This window comes from Furipterus horrens, unplaced genomic scaffold, assembly GCF_987537825.1.
Source record: "Furipterus horrens unplaced genomic scaffold, mFurHor1.1.pri manual_scaffold_1, whole genome shotgun sequence".
Lineage (NCBI taxonomy): Eukaryota > Metazoa > Chordata > Mammalia > Chiroptera > Furipteridae > Furipterus > Furipterus horrens.
In genome coordinates this window covers 77752846-77775241 of record NW_028327171.1, presented here as the reverse complement: position 1 = coordinate 77775241, position 22396 = coordinate 77752846, and the positions used below count along the sequence as shown (strand labels likewise).

General features: G+C 32.6%; 1 protein-coding gene across 1 annotated transcript in view; it reads right to left on the bottom strand.

Moving 5' to 3' along the window:
• LOC150021327 (ephrin type-A receptor 3) overlaps window positions 1-22396 on the bottom strand; it is a 118254-nt gene that overhangs the window by 48903 nt on the left and 46955 nt on the right. The window contains exons 4-8 of the mRNA XM_090286690.1: window positions 21461-21623; window positions 14792-14894; window positions 14024-14091; window positions 8982-9107; window positions 3003-3188 (exon numbers count right to left, since the gene is read on the bottom strand). Coding sequence (XP_090142816.1) covers window positions 3003-3188; window positions 8982-9107; window positions 14024-14091; window positions 14792-14894; window positions 21461-21623 — 646 coding nt within the window. The remainder of the gene's footprint in view (window positions 1-3002; window positions 3189-8981; window positions 9108-14023; window positions 14092-14791; window positions 14895-21460; window positions 21624-22396) is intronic.

The following is a 22396-nucleotide window of genomic DNA, read 5'->3' as shown; positions in this document are numbered from 1 at the left end:
AGTTTTTCTCATTAAATTATGAGCTCTGCATCACTTCAGGTGTGTGCTTATATAAGTGTGTGAATGTATTTGGACTTTGAAGGTAGATTGCTTTAGCCATTATATAGTCTTGGGAAACCAAGAAAGTAATAGAAGTAGATTGAATAATTTCTTTTGGTTACAGAATTGAATTAATTGTATATTAAATGTTACATATTAATTTTATTCTAAGGCATTTCTATTTTCCCTCAGATATTACAGGGTGCCAGACTTAGAGCCCTTAAAGGAACTCAAATCTAACTCTAGGTCTGTAATACTTGCACTATGAGAAGACTGGGATTTATACAGTCAGATTTGGCAGCTTCTTATGTGCCTTTTTGACCAGGGAGATATCAACTTTAGAACCTTTACCCTAAGAATAAGGCAGTTGTAATCCATATTAGAATGTTACACAGTCAGACTTGAAAAGACATTAAGTGCATATTACCAACAATATTAAAAGGCCATATTTTTCTCAATGCATTTGTTTCTTCCATTTTGGTTTGGGGATTGTTATGACTTTCTTTGCCAAGTGATCATAATTTACATTTGATTATTTTATTTTTATATCTAAAGAAAACCTGCCAAAATTTTTATGGCTTAATGTTGCTTTTCATTGAGTAAATGAATTATAGAAAAGAGCTAGGAAAACATAACAACTTCTTTTCAAGAATTCTTAACACTAGAAGCAAAAAAAAAGAAGGTCAACTCACACTTGGTATATATGAGAGCTTATCAATAAGCTTAAATTTAAACCTAATATTTATTTTGATAGTTACTTTCATCTTATGTTTTCTTAGCCGTAGGTAATGGAGAAATTAGGTGATAATTCTGCCCTTGTTAAAACGTAATCACTTTCTTCTTGCTCCCTCAGTGCTACAACCAGTTACATATTTCTACTTTGAAACATGCATTCAATTAAATGGGAAGAAAGACCTACTGGTAACAGGCAGTGTTCTTCTATTTATTTTTCATTCATTCATTCATTCAATCAATCTTTTATTTATGAACATTGGTAAATTAAGGACCTATTATGACACAGGTTCTGTTTTAATCACTGATTATCAAATAACATGGATCTTGTCTTCTATGAGAATTTACATTTTGTTTTGGGTGTTAAAGGTTATTAAATATCCACAAAAAGTTTTAGAAGCTTGTGGGATGCTCTGTTATGATCAATTTCTTTTAGGGAAGATAATTCAAGATATGAAAGAATAAATTAAATACAACGATAAAAGTAGAAACCCATTTTTGTCTACAATTGGTGATAGAGGTGAAACCAACAGATCAAATCCCTAATGCCACATCTAGCACTTTCTAGTTAGACAAGCTACTTGTTCTTCAGCTGTCATTTGTTCAAATGTAAGTGGTATTATACCTAATTCACAGGGTAGTATAAAATAATCTCCATGGTACAATGCTGGACACATAATAGTCAATTCATAAAGAAAAACTTGTAAAAATTGAGAGTTAAAAGAATGGTTACATAAGTTAAAGTGCATTTCCTCCTCCAGTGAGGTTAACAATATGAAGGATAGCGACTTGGTAAGGATGCTATGGAGGGAAATGTTGGCTAATTGACTAAGGAAGCACCACTGAGACATCATTCTCTTCCATGGATATTAAGTAGTTTGGTCTTACCATGAAGGAACAAAGGATTCATACATTTTCCCAGTCCTTACTACTAACAGTGTTTTGATTATTAACTAAAATTCTTTTTAAAAGTTTTTTTTCTGTCAGAAAATATTTTAGTGTTACTCTTACTATGGCTTAATACTTAGTAGTACATAGGGAAAATTATTTTTGTATAATTTAATACATCTTATACTTTATGGTTAAGTCATATTGCTAAATTCTTAATATAATTTATTATATAAGAAAACTCTAGGGGTTTGGGCAGGGCAAAGAAGAGCAATGGGGGAAAACTGGGACAACTGTAATAGAACAAAAATTAAAAAGAAAGCTCTAAAGGATATCAAAGTATACTTCAATTATACCATGCTTTTCTGAGGAAAGAATTGTCATTTTTTAGACACACTAAAATGAGAATAGGTATTAGTGCCACTAGGAAAGTGCTCTGTGTAATGTTAGAGAAAAAAATATCATTGTGAAAAATATAATGTGTAATGTCTATTGGTAACCACAGAATATGTAAATGTGGTGCCAATGAATTATCCCCTAAATGATGCCAAATTCTCTGCTATGTTGTCTTTCATTCTGAAGAGTTTGTTGCCAATTTAGCTTATTCTTCATTTTGTGCTCTAAAATCTTAAGAAAAAAAAAATCCCAGAACACTCTCAAAAGCTTTTCATTGAAACTGGAGCCAAAAATCACATAGTTGCCTCATGGGATTCGTTTTCAGTCTGGCTGGAGAAACCATCAAGGAAATATGTTCAGATCTCTATCACAGGCTGTGAGCCCGAGCTTCCCCAGACAAGTCAAGAATCCATCTGGGACTGTAGATCAGAATTGTTCACAGAGGACCAAGAAAATGCCTTGGGTCTAATGTGGTCCCAATCTGTACAGCTCAGAGGTATTCTGCAAACACATAATTTTCTTAAAGCCAGGGTGGGGGGTCATGGTAGATTTGGAAGCTTAAATGAAACTGGTGAACAATGAAAGAAAAGGCAGCTAGCTGGGTGTTCCTGACAATTTCTATCAAAATTGAATCATTGTTTTTCTTGTGACTCTATGTAACAGAAATTTCTCAAAAATTCACTTTGTATCTATCTTTTAATCAGCATGTATTAATATGGTCCAATGTTTAGCTCCTAAAAATTTTAAAGCTTTTTAAAGATCATTGTCAATATAATACTAGTTAAATAGCTTTGCTCTCTTATCAAAGAACAATGTGTTAAACTAGTCTTTTTGTTAGAATTGATAGATACTTATGAAAAAATGATCAAATTTCTTAAATGATTGAGTTCAGGTTTAAATGACCTCTGCTCAACATACTCAAAAGTTGATCTTCCCACTTTACTTACTTTTAGTAACAACTCCCTCCAGTCTAATAATATTGGGATGGTCAAACTGTCCCATGATGCTAGCTTCTCCCAGGAAGTCTCTTCGTTGCTTTTCAGTGTAGCCCACTTTCAAGGTCTTGATGGCCACTGAAATCTCCTTTTTAGATGGGAGTTTTAAGCGACCACTGCACACCTCACCAAATTCACCTGTTTGAATGCAAGAGAACACAACAACAGCAAAAAATATATAATAAAAATTAATAGAGAGCAATTGTTTCTTCTTAATAACTTCATTCAAAATATTTATACCTTTGGTCTACTTAAGATAGACTCCAAATTATTTTGGAAGCTGGTAATCTCACATTCCTTACGAAGCCCCAGGGCATTCACACTATATTAGTAAATAGACCTTATGCTAAGCTTCATATATTTTTAAGTAGCAAAATGTGAATAATGCAATATGAAAGAATAGGACACTTGAAAGCTATATCTATTAGACTTTTACTTCTTATTTACGTAGCTATCGTTTCCTCAGGGAATCAACAGACCAGCACGAATACTATGCAATGACCATTGGGTTAAATTTCTGACATTTTTAACTATCCTGTTTTTTATTAAGAGGGCCAATTTAACTTTATACTTGGACTCTCTGAAAATTAAAATGAAACCATCTGCTGTCAATTCATTTAATTGAAGTAGCACCATACTACAGTATTGACAAACTAGTTGTAAAGGTCTCTGAGCTTCTGGAAGGAGAACAATAATATAACAGTATCAAATACAAGATTCTGCATTTTAATCTATGAAATCACTGCAGGGGTATTTTCTTAGATTCAGTGTCTTCAGGAAAAAAAAAAACTTGTCTTAAATGAACAATTAATCCAGAATTTGTTGAATTTAAAGCGTTGCTGACTTCTAAATACTAATGCAATTGCAAAAAATTACCTAGAAATAGTTTGAGCACTGTCTCCATATACATTGTCATTGAAAAGATTTGCTCTTTTAGTAGGTTTTTAGCTTCCTGAGAGGAGAGACCCTTTACATTCTTTTCTCTGTCCCCACTGCTGCGGTAGTAATAACTACAAAGTAGTGTCATACATATCATGCTCTACATTCATAAAGAATTCTTAATATTATGTGGTTTATTAGTCAATTTTACACATTTAAAATATTTTTTGAAATATAAAATAAGAGGTTTTTCTGAAAAAATGATTAAAACACATACTTAATATTTAGAATGTCTATGGAATGGAGTAACATTCTTGGTCTGTAGTCTCACTGTGGGTTTTTGTACAAGCTCCAGGCCTCACTGGTCAGCCAGAGAGAAGGTGTCAAGAAGTTAAATATTTCTTCTGTATTTTTTTGTCCAAGTGGTTTGTCCCACAAAAGCAGCAAGTTATCCTATTTATTCACTGTCTCCACCACTAAAAATGACTTGCTTCTCTCCAGGAATCTCTAAACTCCTCTAGACAGAACCTTTTCTAAGGAATTCAGTCTTGCAAAACTGACTGAATTTTCAAAACAATGACTTATGTTGTGACTTGTCAAAGTTATTTAAGGTCCAAAAGCATTTATTCATATATTAGTTAATAAATGCTCATTAATTGGCATCAGTAAGACACTGTGAAAAGCATAAATGTAATGGTAAACAAGGCAGATCTAATTCCCCCCATTTGAGGAAGTGTAGAGAAGATAGAAGTATCTGTAGCTAGAGTGTTCCATAGTATGATAGGGAGAATTAGGGGCAGAACTTGAGACCATTCATTAATCTTTTTAAATCCAAAGGAGAATACGTTTTTATAGGCATATGAGTAATAGGAGGAGAAATTATGATGCAGGTAGTAAATCATTGTTAAAATTTGTAAGGAAGAGTAAGAATTTCTTTCCTTCTACAGGGCTATAAGAACCTTGCCAGAGTTCCAGTTTACTTTTGGGCAAACTATAAGGAGGTATCCATAATGAATTTTCATTTTATGAAAGTTCTGTCATTATCATGAGTCAATATATTGTAATTAATCATTTTAAATTTGGATGTCCTCACCCCTTATTCTAACTGACAAGTCACTTGTCAGTGTACAAGACAGACAATACAGAGTTGTGGGAAATAGAATGGATACTGGAACCAAATTGTCTAGAATCTAATTCTACCTCTGTCACTTAGCTATGTGATTTTGAGCAAGTATTTTAATCCCTTTATGCCTTTAGTTCCTTATCTATTATATGGGAACACAAACTGTGTCTTTAATAAGAATTTTGTGCAGTTAAAGAATTAATGTATGTAAAGCACTTAGAAAAGCACCAGGCACATAGTAAATGTCATCTAAGCATTAGTCACTATTTTTCTCTCTGAGTTCAAACTCACCCTCAGAAGAATAAGTTATCAATTTACCTCTCAACTATTAGGTCAAACTGAAGAATAAATATAAAAGTGTTTTCAAAATGTCAAATACTGTTTTAATGTAAGAAGAGATGATTGTGATGATGAGGGTGATAACAAGGTTAGTATTGCATTATTGGACTTGCCTTTGTAAAGGAAAACATTTTGTAAAAGAACCTCACTTGGAAAATCAAGGAAAAGAGTTTGAATCCAAGTGGGCCAATTAAAGTTATTTTCTTTGTTCTCACTGAGATATCTCAACATATGTACATATATTTTTACCTTCAAAGTTCAGAAAATGTTATTTCAGTAATGCTAATTTTTAAAAATTACAAAATTAAGAAATGTGATTATATTACGATACTAAAAATGGTCGCCAATATATTATACAAGAACGAGAAATGCTAAATATGACTTTAATTCTCTTTATAATAATTTTAAAAAACTGTTAAAAATTTTAAAAGATTGAGCAAATACAATGACTGATCTTCCAATTTAACCAAGTTTTACATGGTCTTATTCAGTTAACTTCACACTTATGAGAAAGAAAATTTATATTCTGTTTTATCTATATAAAAGCAGGACTAAAAGGAGATCATTTGGAAAATTACTACTTGATTTTTAATTCAATAAGTGCAGTAGATTTATCTTTTGAAATAAAGTGTAGTTTATGAGAATTAGAATACTGTATTCTGATTTAAGATGTCCAATACAAAATTGTTCCAAGTAAAATTTCGTACAGCAATTTCATTTAAAATAAAGAGAAAAAACACTTTAAGTAGAATGACCCTCTGCACTATTCTCAAAGTCCATTCTCTTTCTACTGTTTTAAGAAAAGAATCATAGTAAAAATATGTAAAGAACAAGTTGGTATGCCAGAAAAGCACTATACATGAATTATCAAGTGAGTCCTCACAAAAACTTAGAAAAAGTATCTATTGTGATCATCAATGGATAACATGGACTTTGAAGCTAAAAAGTACAAGATTCTAATTTTGGTTACCTAATCAATAACTGTGTGACCATGAGCCATTCAAATTTTCATATTTTGTTTCCTCATCCGGTAAAATAAAGATAACAATACTTCTCTACAAATGTAATAAAATTAAATATATGTCAATGCTTAGCATAGACTAGGAGTTAAATATTTTCTACTTTCAGAACATTTCAGTATTTAATCTTTGAAATAATGGTTAGATTAGAAAATAAAGTTAAAATTTTCTGCTATACCCATTTCTTTGTATAAAATCCTTGACTGAAAATTAGAGAATTAGCCCACATATATAGAGTCTTTCTACATATTTAAATGACTTTAAAAGTTCTATAATTGACCAAGATATTCAGTCTTTTAACAGAAGATAGTTGCTAATCAGACTCTTGCACAATTTCCTCTATATTTGTAGATATTTAAAATTTTACAACAAAATGTTTCAAAAACTTGATTTTATAATTTATCTTGGTAATAACAAACTCTTTAAAGGCTAATCAAGACAGACTATAATTGAGTGTGTATATCATACCGAAATCTTCTAGGGCAAGCATAATCTACCTTAAAGATATAACTATTTGCAAACAAAATAGGTACTGTTTTATCACCCTGAATGTGCCAAATGAGAATATTGGCTGCAAAATCCTGAAAATGGAGCATATGTCTAATTTTTTACAAATATGTTTGAAGAGAAAAAGAAAAAAAAGAGAATCTGTCCTAATCTTTAATAAGGGATTAATTGATTTTGTCAAGTAGGCTTTCCCTTTATCTCATTTATCAGATATCATTTTTAACGAGTGTGCTTTGTTTCACACCACTGTTTAATAGATTTCTGGCTTTGTGAATGACATCTGCATATATAAACTTTTACTTATGAGGAGGGTCTCAAAATTTCAACATCCCAGTGTGTTTGTCTGGCTTTTTGAACATTGGCTGAGCATAAGTGGGTGTTTCCTCTTCTTCAGTTAAGTACTCAAAACCCTTGTATGGTGTATGCTCCTGCAGCTTCCATAATGAAGAACAGTTTTGTGGACAACGTTAAAAAATGAACGAAACACTTTGTACAATGGAGCAGTTCACAAGCAAAACTGTACCAATGAAAGGGAGTAATCAATATATAACTCTTTTAACTGAATAAACATAGGTATATGGCAAGTGCATTTATTCTTAAGTCTCAGATTGTGAAAAAGGAAGTAACCATAGTTTGCTTTTTTGCTTCACTAGCTGAATATTTTAAGATTGTCTACACATGTGACTTTTAAGATAACACGATATTGAGAAAATTAGATATCTTTACAATCCTGTAATACATCATCTGTATATTGTATTGTGCTTGCATATCTCCAAGTCTCCTTCTAGAAGAGAAAATTTGGTAAATCATCGTTTTATTTAGATAATATGAGTCACTCAGACTATCCTTCTTAAATAGTAAATACTGCTTGAGTTCTAAATAATGCTCTGGTGCATAGAAAAATAAACAGAGAAATTATATGCACACTGTTATAAAGAAGCTTCAGTCATAAATATAGTACTTACAGAAAATGTGTTCTGATATGTTATGCATAAATTCAATGAGCTAGTTTTTCAGTCTTTCACTCTATTTTCTACATCAACATAACGAGTTTCTGTTTGTTCTTAGAGTGATACTAAAGAATGAGATGATGTTGTAAAACCATTATAGTACAGTATTGTTTATTTTTACCTTTAAGTATTAGTTTTATTAAAATGTGCATTGCATGTACTGTGGATGCTCATATTTTATGTCGAAGTTTGTAAAACACTGTTATTTTATACATCTTTATAGCTTTTATTGAAAATAAGCAACAGCTGTTAATAATCACTCCATGGATATTTATTTATTTATGAATTTATGGTAAAATGAATTTATGGTTAGAACAGAGAGATGTCTATATGAAAACAAGTTTCAACACAAATAAGTTAATACTATATAAAGTTACAGGCAAACATTAAAATGGAGCATTTCACATTATTTAAACTATCCACTGAAAGTAGTTGCCGTGAAATCTGTGTTTTTAAAATGTTTCATTCATGATTTTATTTTGTATTGTCCAATTTTTAAATTCCAAGGAGGATTCTAAAATTACCTTTATTTCACAAATCCAAAATGTCACTTAGTGGGTTTATTTAAAGTAAAACACACTTTTATCTTGCTATCCCTATTTAGCAAAATGGTCTTTGTGACACTTGATCAGTATAGCTCTGGGAAGGCTGAGCTGCTGCTGCTGCCTCTGAAATTCAATAAATAAAAAGTTGGCCCTGGGCTGTGAGTCTGAAGGTCTGGCACCTTTGAAATCATTATGTTCCATTAAATACTCCATTTATTTGTTGCTTGCCTTTGATCATGAAATCAGAAAATGTCCCTTTTCATAGAAATATACGGGAAGCAGACAAAAGTAGGTTTACAGTTATTTGTATGGAAAATAATATAACGATTAATAAATAATAATACAAGAATAAACTCTGTGTTTCCTGTACTCACAACTGTAAACCTACTTTTCCCCCATCCTGTATATAGGCCTGAGAACCTGAGAAATCTCAGGGAGGATTCTTATTCATAGTTGTAAACTTGTAAATAATGCTCTAGGTTGGCAGTGAGATTTATTGTGGTGGTTACCTGCTCCAACAACTTTGTCAATGGATATGTTGGTGGCATCCAATTCCTTAGCAAACTCATGAACTGCTTGGGTAGGGTCTTCATACGTGTGTGGGTCAACATAAGTTCTGAGGCCTGGAAGTTTTACTGTTTAAGGGAAGGATGAAAAAAACATTATTGCAACAGGATTTATAAAAACATTTGTTGAACAAATTTTATAATATTATTGGTTAAAAATAACCTTCATTATTATAAAGTGCACCAATCTTTTGTTTATTCTGAGATACCACAGAAATTGGCAGATAGAGGTTGGGCTAAGTGTTAACCAACTTAATAAAAGATGTTCTCCAAAATGAAACATAAAGAGGAACCACAATGATCTTTCTCTGCAAAAACACTAGAAGGAAAATGGACATTCAAGAGGGTAGACCTTAAGGAGAAGAAAATGGGACGGAATTGTGTAGGTCCAGTAATGTTTACCCATAACACTAGTGAGTAAACTCTCTCACCTGATTGTGCCTTTATCATTCTACAAAGAGTAACCAAGTATTGATTATAATACCACATCTGACAATAAATCTAAGTCTGTGAAATGCTTTCATAAGGTGGGATAATTGTTGCAATTACAGATAAATTAATTGAAGGATATAAAGTGGCATGTCTTCTGTCTGACACTATTCTGTTTCTTTTCAAAATACATTCACAGTCAAAATCCCCCATGACAATTATAGGTCTACTTTAAGCTGCAAAGTTATGTATATTTAATATGGGTATTACATGTATGTAGTAATATAGCATCAATTAACTGAAATCTTTCTGTATAGCTTTTCAACATAGTTAAAGGCAAGTGTTTTCTATAGATTTAATAATGGCACCAAGGAGCTAAATTAAAAACATAAATCATATTATAGCTTATTGAATATAAACCTTCTTTATAATTTATTTATTTAATTATTCTAAACATTGAAACTTTTCATGATATTCTATAATCAAAACAGCAAACTCAAAAGATAGGAGATCATTTTGAATTTTTTAAATACTAATGAGATTCTTATCATTTGGAAAAATAGCTCATATTAGAAACAATTTGGAATGTTCAATAAACTTATTTTGAAAGAAAACTAAATTCTTAAAAAGTGAGTTTAAGATCCACTAAAATACATAAACATGCTTTAACATTAAAGGGAATTGTAATTTAACTTCCATAGCATATGTACTGATATTACTGGTTTTTCTTTTAATTTTGGTAATATTCATTTAAAAAAATATATTGGTGACATTGTTTTAGCAAAGAACATAGTTGCTTAATTGTGATAGGTATATTTTTATAATCACACTAAAATATTAAATAATTATTTTATCCTAAAGTAAAAAATAAAATAAGATGATCTTTTCTCATACCACTTTATAATGAAATAAGCTTTTTGGCCAAATTGCAGCCTGGTGTGTCCTGTGATGACCAAAGACTTCTTTGCGTCAGTGTGGTGGTTTGTACGAAAGAGTTGTAGAAACTGTGATGACAGCAGTTGTTCTAAGTGACTTCAGCACAATGGTCATTAAGCCATTGAGTCCAGGATTTCAAATTTTGGCTACAGAATAATCAGTAGGTGGTTCTACAGTTCAATTTTGTGATGCTGTGGTTGCACTGCATAATAATTTATGCTTCTTAAAACTCTGTTTTCCTCTCTACGTCTTCAGATGACCATGAGACAGCACAATAACATGGGAGGTGAGGGAGTGAATGAAGGGAATAGGAGAAGAAAGGCCACCAGGGCTGCATTATGTCTTCCTGGTGTTGACACCAACACTGTACAGAGTAGCTACTCTCTCACTTGAGGCAGGATGTGGATAACTTGTGAGAACGCTGACAGTTTAGGGAGTCAAGGGGGAAACAGCAAGTTCTTTGCCCTTGCTTTGGGCAAATTATGTGGGGAATAGCTTCTGAAGTTTTTCTATTTGAAAAAGCTCAACAAAAGGACATTATAGGAAAGAAAGTTTTGGAAATGTGCTATTCAAGGGCCTAACATGAGTGCCTGTTGAGTAGCTAGAGTCTCTGAATGTTGTCATTAATACTTTTATCTAAGAAGTTTTATTCACAATGATTAAGATTATTGAGGTGTCCTGGACACAGAATTTGGGGTTAGAAATGCCAACTATTTTGAGCTCACAGATCTGCTTTCATTCTTTTGTCATTATTATAAACATTATTGCTTTCTGTAAAAATGGCAGAGTCACTCTTTAGTTCAGTGGTCTACTATAATTTATAACTACACGAAATCTTCTTCTAGTGTTATCAGTACTAAAACTCTTTACCCTTAAAAGAAGCAAACAGATTAAGGAAACCTAACATGCTTTCCAACTATGATACAAAGAAAAGGTTTGGAGTAATAAAAACAGTGAAAGTAACCACAGACATACTAAAATATGTTAGGAAATAAAGTCTTGTCACACATTTTTTTTTTGTGAAGATGACTTGGTTACATTTTAATGAAGACTCATCAAAGGGAGGTTATGATTTTTGTTCAACCAGTTTTGCTTTTTTTGGTCATAGTAATAGTAAGGTAAAGAAATGATAATGTATGAAGAAAATTTAACATTCCTTTTCAAGAAAAAAAGTACTTTAAGAATAAGGTTAAAACAATTCTTTATTTCTGGTAAACAGTTACCAATGTTTTACCCAGCTGAACTTCAAGAAATCAATTTGTGAGGGATTTAACAACATCAGAATTTACAAAGATTATAAAATGAGTTATCAGAAACTATGTCTCAAATATTTTAAATAAGTACTGGCTTTAAAAAACCTTGAAATTGTGCTTTTGAGGTCTCTTCAAAACTTGCTGGCCCTAGGGAGAGACGCATTACTAAATAATCTGAAAATTAAATAATCATTCCCAAGTAAAATCAGTCAAATTTATTGTGATTAATTAAACTCGAGTAAATAGCTTTTCTATCCACATGACATCTGGGGAAGCAATACGAATGTAAACACACATATACACCCCCACCCCCGAGTAAAATGACTTGTTCACTGTGGGAGCTTTGGCTGCTGATTTTTAACTGCTGACCCCAGAGATTCCAGGAATCAGGTGAGTCGGGATGTAAGGCACATAATCCCCTCACACTAATAATTAAGGGCAACACACAGAGTGACTGCGCTGTGTCAAGAAAACCAGATAATAAACACATGCACACGTGTTAAGCTGCACTACTTTACAGCTCGTTCTGTGCAAACACAATAATTTACATTTCCATTTTACCAGCATGAGTTGCCCTAAGGATTGCAAAACGTAAAAAGGCCCAGCCGGAGAGGGCAATGGGACAGGATCTTAGAAGGTGAAACACATTTCTTTCCTTTTGAAGCTATATTATGGGATTTGTAACAAGGCTAGAGGGAATAGTTCATAGCTAAGGCTTTTTAAAGTAATACCAAATAAATGGTCTGAAATAAACCAGCTGTAGCATTAAGATGCAGAAAGTTTATGACATGCATGTAAGTTACTTTATGCCTTTGGAGCTAGGATAAAATGCATTTCTTTTTTGTTTGTCTATCATCAGGATATCGTGCGTTTGAAGAAAATTGAAGTTTCAGCCAACTCTGCCATAAAAACCAACAGCTAAAACAGATCAGAGTGATAAAAAAGCCTATTTACAATTGGTGCACAGGAATTTATCAATGCTCCAAATTCAGGAGATTTATAATTCCCATATAAAAACCTAAATTGGCATGGTTTTGCTCTAAAAACAATATCTGCATTGATTGTCCAACTCAAATTAAAAGCAATTTAATCCAAAGGAATTTAACTTTTCTAATTTATGCATGGCAATTTTCAGTGTTTTGTGGGACCATGAAAAAAAATAAAACCAAGGCAAGTATTATGCAATTTGTTCACGTACACTTTTAGGGCTTTTGAGTTTGTAATTTAACTAATCTTAAATGATAAAATGTTGATATTAAGAAGGCACATAGTACTTCGGCATTTTTTTGTGAGTTATTCTATAATAACAGCAATAAGGTGGACAAAACAAATAATGCTCTCTGTAAACTCTGGCACTGTGTCATATCACGTCAATTTACCCTTTTGAAGAGCACTCTTTTTTTCAAGCTACTGTATTTCTCCTGCATGTTAGCAACAGGCAATCAAGTTTTTACTTGCGTTACAGCTAAAGCTGTAATTTTTAGATGTAAAGCCAATGACTGAAAACAAGTAACATGTTGAGTTGAAAATAATTTTAGAAGGCAATAGTGAATGCGAGAGAAGGTAATGTTTACAAGACTCTACTAGTTATATTGAGGTTATTTGAGACACATAAGCTTGAGTACCGTCTCCATACTAATTTCCATGAGAACATGTTATTACCTTTAATACCACTGGTTAGTAATTACCACATTCAACTGAGCCGTAGTCTGGAAAAGCAAAACAACTGGGATGATTCGTTTCACCAGAAGAAAATAAAATGAGTGTTTTTATTAGACATAAACACTTTGTTTTCTAAGAGTATTTCTTTTAGAAAATATTTTTTAAGAGATTAAATTGGTTGGTATTAAAATATGAGGAAAAAGTGCATGCTTTCCTAATGATTTGATATCATGTAACTCCAAAATAAAGTTTATTCTAAAAGTGCTCTCCTGGTTGGTTGATATAATGGAGTAAGGCATTTTACATAAACAGAAGTTGTTTATATTTACCTGCCAGTTAGGAAAGGGAAAAGGTTCTTATTTAGATTTCAGCAAAGACTAGTAATAAGGAAATTGAAGATATGCTTTGCCGTTGAGCTACACAGAGCGAACTATAGTACCGACTCCCTGTTATGTGCATTATTTGAATATAAACCACAGGTTACCCTTCACTTTAGCTTAAGTATGCTTAAATGTGGCCATGCAAAATTACTTAATGCAGAGTCATAAATTTTTTTCTCTGTTTAAATAAATAAATTTGTCATTTTCCCCCCCTTAAAACTGCTTTTGAATTCTCTTTGTCAGGGGGAAATTAGCCAATTATAAATGAACAACTGCTGAAACCAAAATGGTAAAACTAAAACACCAAACCAGCTTAGAAACTTACAATGTCCATTCCCAAAATGAAGTCTTTTTTCATCTGCCCCATGTTTTGACTTGTTATAGCCACAGAACCTAGAGGTAAATTAAAGGAAGAGAACAGAGATAGAAAATATACTTTAAACAATTATTTATGCTCAGAATGTGCAAAGCAAAAAAAAAAAAAAAGCATTTTCCTCAAACAATTAAATGCTTTAGTGAAAATTTAATGACTTCATATTTTCTAAATCCTCTATAGAAAGCCTCTTTCTCTGGGGACCCTGGAAAGCTGCCTAATGAGGAGACATGTAGAGTTGCTTCCCCACTGTGCAGACCCCTTCAGTTGAGTTTTTATAATGGCCTTAGAAAGTGTTTATAGTACTTTTTAACAACTGCTGTTAGGATGAATGAAGGGTAAAGTCTCCATTGTTAGTGATTAGTGCTGTGCAAGGTTACCAGTGTTCTGGGTGAGAAAGCATCAGGGAAATCTGGGCTCTATTTGAAGAGTGAAGGGATAATTGGGGAAAGAAGGTAAAAACTAGGAATGAGGTCAAGAGAGAGAAGACATGTGTATTGGAGAGTGGGGCTGAAATTTAAAGGAAAAACTAAAACCAAAACTAAAGACGAAGAAACAAAAGAAAGGGAGAGGGACCTAGAAAGATCTACAACACTTATGGAGACATTCTGATTTGTTGAAATACACTATTGATCACATTCTTCAGACTTTTAACAACAATTGGGGAGGGGGGAGCAAAGCAATAATGAAAGTAAGTCATAAAACAGACTGTGATCTCACCTTCCAATCAAAACGTAGGTGACGACTGTGAGGAGAATAATTGCGACTGCCGCTGAAATGGCAATCATTACCACTTGGCTATTTTCCCCGGAGATGGAGAAAGCTGTGAGGTGGAAGAGAAAAAAAATTTAAAAGACCAGGCATTAACACTTCATAACTAACATCTACAAGGAAAATCTGATAAATTAAGTCATATTTATTCTGCTTTTACCTGAAATATGGCTACTGTCTAATATAAAAGTAGAAATAATTCTTCAGTGAGTGTTAAAAAAAAGACATTTTCTATAATTTTGTGTGGAATTACTAATTAGTAAGATTATATATTCTGTTTCAATGGCATTGATCTAATACTCCTTGATTGCCTGCTGTATGAAATGTGTTGGACTGGTTTTGTCTATCCTCAATGACAAAAATCCCAGTGGATAAAAAAAATTAGCAGGGGAACATAAACAGCAGGTAAGCTTTTCCAGAATAAAATTAGAAAATCTTCCTAATTAAGCTGGTTTACTCTTCAATATCTATATTTATTTAATTTCAAAGGTGGTATAACACCTCCCCTAGGGGCCTCAACATACATCACCAATGACTTGTTCCTCTCCTTGTATTCCCTGCTTCTGTAAATGCCCCATTACTCATTCACTCATAAAGTGTTGGCAAAAATGGCCCCAGAACAAAATATGGCCTGTCATCAGTTTTGGTATTGCTCATGAGTTTAAAATGGTTTTCCATTTCTAAAAGGCTGTAAAAAGTCAAAGATTTTGTGACGTGAAAATTATATAAAATTTAAATGGTGGTGTCCGTAAATGAAATTGTTTTGGAACACATTCATTCATTTGTGTATTGTAAATGGCTGTTTTTATGCTATAATAAATAGCCAAGTAGAGCAAGAACAACAGAGACTATAAACACAAAACCTAAAATATTTGCCGTTTCCAAGAAGTTTACTGAACCTTGACCTAGATCAATGCTTCTCTAGCTTTATTGTTCATACAAACCACTTAGGTATCTTTGGGAAAAAAGCAGTTTCTAATTCAGTGGGTCTGCAGTGGGGACTGAGACTGCATTTCTTACAAGGTCCATGATGCTGATGCAGGTGACTGCAGACCACAAAATTTTGGTAGCAAATATGTATAACATAACAATTACGTCACCATGTCCGCTCCCTCACCTGATCATTCTATATCTGATTAGTCACTAAACCTTCTAAAATATCTTCATTTATACCTTTCTCTTCTGGATTACAATGAGAAAGTCCTAATTAGTCTCTATTTGCATGCCTTTCCCTTTACCTGGCAACCAGAGTACTCTTTCTAAACCATGAATGAGATCATGCCATTCGCATGCATAAATTTTTTTCAGGGCTCTCCACTTTCAGGATAAAATGCAAATTCTGTAGCAGAAAATGTAAAGCTCCTCAAAATCCGTCCCCTGTGAAAACCCCCAACTTATGTGAATATCTCTAGGCTTTCTAAAATACATGCAGTTCCTGGAACAACTGTTCATTTGCTCATACTTTAATGTACATTTCTTCTGTGATAAAAACTGATTGAGCAAATGACCAAATAATGTATAAAAGAAGAGCTTAGAAGAATAAACTTGGTTATTTGAATACCATCGCCTCTCCAGTAGCAAGCCAATATCACTTTCTCAATTTAATCAGAATATATGTTTGGACTGTTTTCTCTAAAATAATGCAGTTTTAGGACTAGTTAAATGATGTAAATAAAGAAAAATGGCAGATAGCCTGCTAGAAGATTTCCAAGCATTTGAAAAAATAGCTCCGAGCCTGCAGGATGGCATGCACACTCGTTATATAAACTGTTACCGCACTTTATTCTTTCCTACCAGTGAACTATTGTTTATACCGCTGTGGCAGCTGCGCGAGTGCCTGCTTGGATCACCCTGCTGCCCAGCCTCAGGAGGCAGACGGCCTCCAGCTGCTGCACCTTCAGTGTATACCGCAACCTCACAATCAGAGCAAGCTCTCCTTAGTGACAATACACGGCAAAGGGACTGGAGCCAGACACTGCCTGCCCAGTGCAGGACTCTTCTAAGTGCAGTCTTCACTCTGGAGCTCCCCATCGGATTGACAAGACGCTCAGAACTGCACTGCTGTCAGAGGCTCATCCTCCACCACCCTTCCCTCTCCCTGCTCTCTGCAGAGGTGGCTGACTCACACCTCAGTCTGAAGTGCTGAATGCCCACTTATGCTCTGCCTCTTTAACCCATTATCTGTATTGCCCTACAGAAAGCTCTCATAATTTTATCTTGATATCTGCTTCCTAAAGACTTGAACTGTACATCCATTAACCATAGATCTGTGAATAGTTTGTAAAATGACATAGTGATTCAGTATTGACCCATAAACATATAATATATGATACTTCACAGACAATATAATAATAATTCCATCTCATGCTTTTCATTTTGTATACTGTCATAAAGAACAGCAAGTTCTGAATTCTCTAGTAAATTTTAACCAGTTTTTAAAATAAAGGTCAGTAAAACTGGGAGGGGAAATATGATAGAAGAAAGAAGTCTTTGTTTTCTTGTTTTTTGTTTTTGTCAAAAACAGGATTAAAATAAGACTTCTCTATAATTTTTACCAGCGCTAATGAATCCCGGAGACTACATAAAGCACATGCAAACTCAATTTATTTTTTGTTACTGAAATGAACAAACATTTGAATGAATAATATTGATTAAATGTGTGGTATAGAATTGTTTAATAACTTTATGTGGCATATTGTTAAAAATTGATATGTATTATGTCTTAGAATTTTAATTTAAATATGTTTTCCCACAAGCAAACTGCTCCCCCTCTTTCAAGAGCATAGTGTCAGTTTTCTCTCCCTAAAATTGACTGGTTAGGAGCTCACTCACCTGAACTACAATGCCTAGATTTGTACTTATTTGCTGTGTAACATAATGTGATGTTGTGAGGATTAAATGGGTTAATAAAGTAAATCACTGAGAACAGTGCGAAGCACATAGTAAGTGTTTAATAAATGTTACATGTTTTAGTATTTTATTTTCCTAGTGAAAAACTGGCAAAAGTACTACATGTTCTATAAAATTACATAGGAATGATAATTTTGGGATACAGAATTCTGTATATAGTCATTCTATTCTACCTTTGTGAAGCTTCCTTAATATCCTCTAATAATAAGGTCATAGAGATTAAATTTGCTGCACACATACTTACTAAAAACAATGGAAAAACAAAAGGTGGGAAGCATTCAGGAGTGCTAATTAAATTGTCCCTAGGACTCATTTTCTTGTATAATAATATCCATAGAATAGTTCAATTCCAAAACTCAGCTTTATTCCACATATTTTTGCTCTTGAATTTCCTGAGATGTTCAAATTATGCACTATTATTTAAATACAACAGACACATACACGTGCCACCTACTGTATCAAATAATAATTAATTCAATCAACATAAAAACACTATTGAAGATACAGTTTCTGCCCACTGAGGATTTCCAGACAGATGAACTGTCTGCTTTCCCAAACATGTTGGGGATGTTGCCTTTATTCTAGGAAAGTCCTTTGACTCTTACATATTCTGTTTTCTGTGTCTTAGTTTAACATATTTTTCTTAGTATGTGAAAGAGCAGCAATGAGTCAGTAGTAGTCCACACTCTGAAGATTGTAGGCTCAATGACTCCACTAATTAGCCATGCAACCTCAGAAAAAACATATAAATCTGTGTCATAGACCATGTATCAAAAAGAAATAATCGTATCTGAATAGCTTGCAGAACAGGATCAAATAAAATGTTTATTAATATGTTCTTTATACTGTCATATAAATATATGGATACTAGTATCAGACCCTTCACCTACTAGTTGTTTGACTTTGGAAAGCTTATTTAACCTCCGTATACCTCAGTTTCCTCATCTGTTAAAGAAGGGTGATAATAAATGTAAAGCACTGATATATAAAAAGTAAGACATTTTAAAGCACTTGGGAAGATATATGCTTCACTGTGCCTCCACACCTTTAGTATAAAACAAGTTCAGAAAATATTATCTGAAGTCCTGTTAAAAATACACTGTACTCGACTAAGAAATATCTACCTGTGTTATGAATAAAAACTTTTCATATAATAAAAAAATACAAACCAGAGTAAACAGCAAACTGTTAAAGAAATCTAAACACAAGCCTTTTCTATATCTAGTAAATGTCAATATAAAACAAATAAGAATCTTAAAAAAAAAAAACCTTTAGAGTGTTTTATGAGTACTATTTTCAATAGTGCAGAGAGATTACTTAAATTATCTCTGGATTTTTGACTGCACAGGTGGTCCATACCCCTAACTCCCAAGCTGTTCAAAGGTCAACTGTATGTCATTTTGATTTTTAAAAATGGGGTGAGAATCAATTTTATTATTTCCCCCTTAAAACAATGAGCATTTTTTTCTCATCTTTACTTAAAGTCTAGGAGAATTATATGGTGGAGCAATAAGAGTGAATTTATATATATATGTTTTTAAATTAAATTGTGCAACTCAACTATTTTTTATAACTGGAAAGGAAGAAATTAAAAAGATTGTATTTTTCTTCCTATCCTCTTTTTATCTGCTCTCTCAATCAATGTAAGTAACACAAATACAAAAATTATTTGGCAAAACTCTTAAGAACCTGCAACATTAAAATGGAATATTTCTTAAGTCTCAGACATTGATGCCTCATTAGAAGATCATGTATAACACTACCACAGCAATATCTGTGGTAAATCTGTATTTATATTAGAATTTTGGAATATGTTGTTGTTGTTACAGGTTTATCAGATAGGGTTGGTGCTAATTAGGAACATACAAGATTAGATTGATATTCCAAAATGATACACTAACATAATAAAGGTTTATTTAATGGTGATCCGACATGACTACCTTGAGTATGCCTAATTTATAACACAGGATATAATAAATATTTGCTTTTTTCTATTTCTGTGATTTAAGATCATTCCTGGGAAACCTAATAACCAAACAAAAGTTTGATAAAAGGCAACCTACAATCATTTCAAAGCAAGAAACTATCTTTATACTGTTTAAAAGTTATGAAAATATTTAATATTACTAATGTTAAATTGCAATTATATTTTGTTAACTATGTTATCTAAAATATTAAATTTGTTTTCAACATTGTTCACATAACTTCCACTGTATTTTGCAGTGCTTTGTTTCCAATGTCCTCAGAGAGAGGTTTCTCCATGCTCATTCCATCACAGGAAGATTAGCAGAGGGCTTGAAGTACAGATTGTGTATTTCAGGATGGCAGTTCTCCTCCAAATAGAGTTGTTAGGCTGCAGCTGTGAGCCAATGACATCTAAGAACAGTAGAATCGCAATACTTTGCTGAATGTACAGCTTGTTATTGTAAGCAGCATTTCTAATTGTCTGACAAAAGTGTGCCATAAAATATTTACCCTATCATATTACTTAAACGATTTTTATAATTTTTTGTTAATCGCCAATGTTTCTACTAAGTATAAAATTTGGGCATAAAAATATTACCATGACAATAACAATATGATTTAAATCATAAACAAAATAATTACATAATAGAGAATATAGGTCCCAGGGGGAAATGACAAATTAAAGCAGTCAAAAGAGTTTCCTGTGCTTCCTTTCAGTGAAAGGCTGGGAATTGTCATATTCTCCCTGGATAAGCTATTTCTAAAGAGAGTTCTTTTCTAGGCTATTTTACAACTGTGGATTTAAGTCGAGAGAAATTGTAGTGATACATATGATTTTTCCATTACAATTATTACAATGACAATTCAATAGAAATATAATTGATGTGTGCTGTAGATGAGATAATACCAATCATTCATTTATTTTCATATTGAATATGAACAAGTTTGGGATCTATTATCACATATATTTGTGCATGTGTTTGTGTGTGTATGGAATATATGTGTGTATGTGTGTCTGTTTTCCAAGTTTTCCTTTGAACCAATTATAAACTTCTATTAGTCTCATTAATTAAGTTAAATAAAATTTTAACTTGTGTTCATTTTGTATTAGGGCCATAGTAATGATTTTACCTTTTAGAAAATTATATTTCATCAGAAAGCTCTTCTAATATGAAGCAAATGCATTTAAAGAAAAGAAAAATGTTAGAATAATGTTTGCCAATTTTAGACCAATTTTAGCCAAATTTGGGATCAAACAGATGGAACTATCCAAATTATTTGTGAATGTGAATAAGGTTATTTATCAGATTTTAGAAAGTCCTAATTTCTAAGTGATACAAGGTTGACTGTGTTAAAAATTAAAATAAGATCCTCATTGGTCAGGAACTTTTTTTGTAATTAATTGAATTATTCAATGAACCTGGAATATTTGGATTAACAGGTATTGGAAGTGTGTTACTATACTACTTTATATTCCTGAAAGCAATGTGTGACTAATAAAAAAACAAACAAACAAGGATTTCAGGCATTGTAATATGTTTGATTTGTAAGAGAAAAAAACACAAATGTACATTCATACAAACACAAATGCCCAGATCCGATGTTATGCAAATTGTTACATGTTCCAAGACATAATACTTTGAATGTATCACACTTATTTAAAACTTAGGAGAGTGCAAATGAATTATCAGACACCTTTGCAACACCCTCTGCCCCATTAGACTACATTGAAATGATACCTACAGTCAGGGCTTGTTTCAAACTCAAACTTGCGACTGTTGGTCCCATATCCAGCTGCTGTTCGGGCTCGGATTTGGAATACATATGCAGTGTCAGGCTTGAGGCTACTGATGGTAACATTTGTGCCTCTTGCCCTCAGAATGGTATAACTTGTCTCTTGCTCCTGCTTTGAGATAAGAAAAATCATGTTAAAATCAAATCTTCATAAGTAGTACAAAGATGAACAACTTAAAACCAATTATTTTAAAATTTAATACAGCGTAAAGAACAGATAAAAGAGACATGATAATCATTTCACTCTCTGAAAGCATTTTTTAAAGATAAGAATACTTATAGAGCTTCCTAATTTGAACATAACAATTTGTGCATTGCACATAAAGCAGGAAAGTTAGTTTTAATTCTTACCAATTAGTGAATCCTTGAGAAAAAAATATGTTCTCTTCCCAAACAAGGCTGAAATTTTCAACTTAATTAAAATAATATATTTAGAAATAGGAAATACCCATTTAGATTAAACTTAATAGGAATGCCCTATTGATTCTTGGATAGGAAATATTCTATCAATTGTAAAAGATTAAGGTTTTATCTGTAGCTCTACATTAATAATTTTTTAGCATCAACTGAGTTGTACTGTATTTTCATTGTATTGAAGTCACAATGGTTTAATAGAAACAGAGATCTCCAGATCAAAGTCTAGAACTATTTCTCAAGAAGCATCTCCTGTAGGAGATTCACATTGTACATTAAGAAATACACATTATATGTTAAAAGTTAAGTCTTTTTGTGTCAAGCTTGGTTTACAAAAATCAGATTTAATAGAATCACCTTTTTCTTTACCATGTATTAATATGTACTGAGTACTTTATGGATATCCTGTTTTTGAGCAATAATGAAATGTTCCTGTATCTGGAGTGAGTCCTAGAGTGGGTAATATGGAAT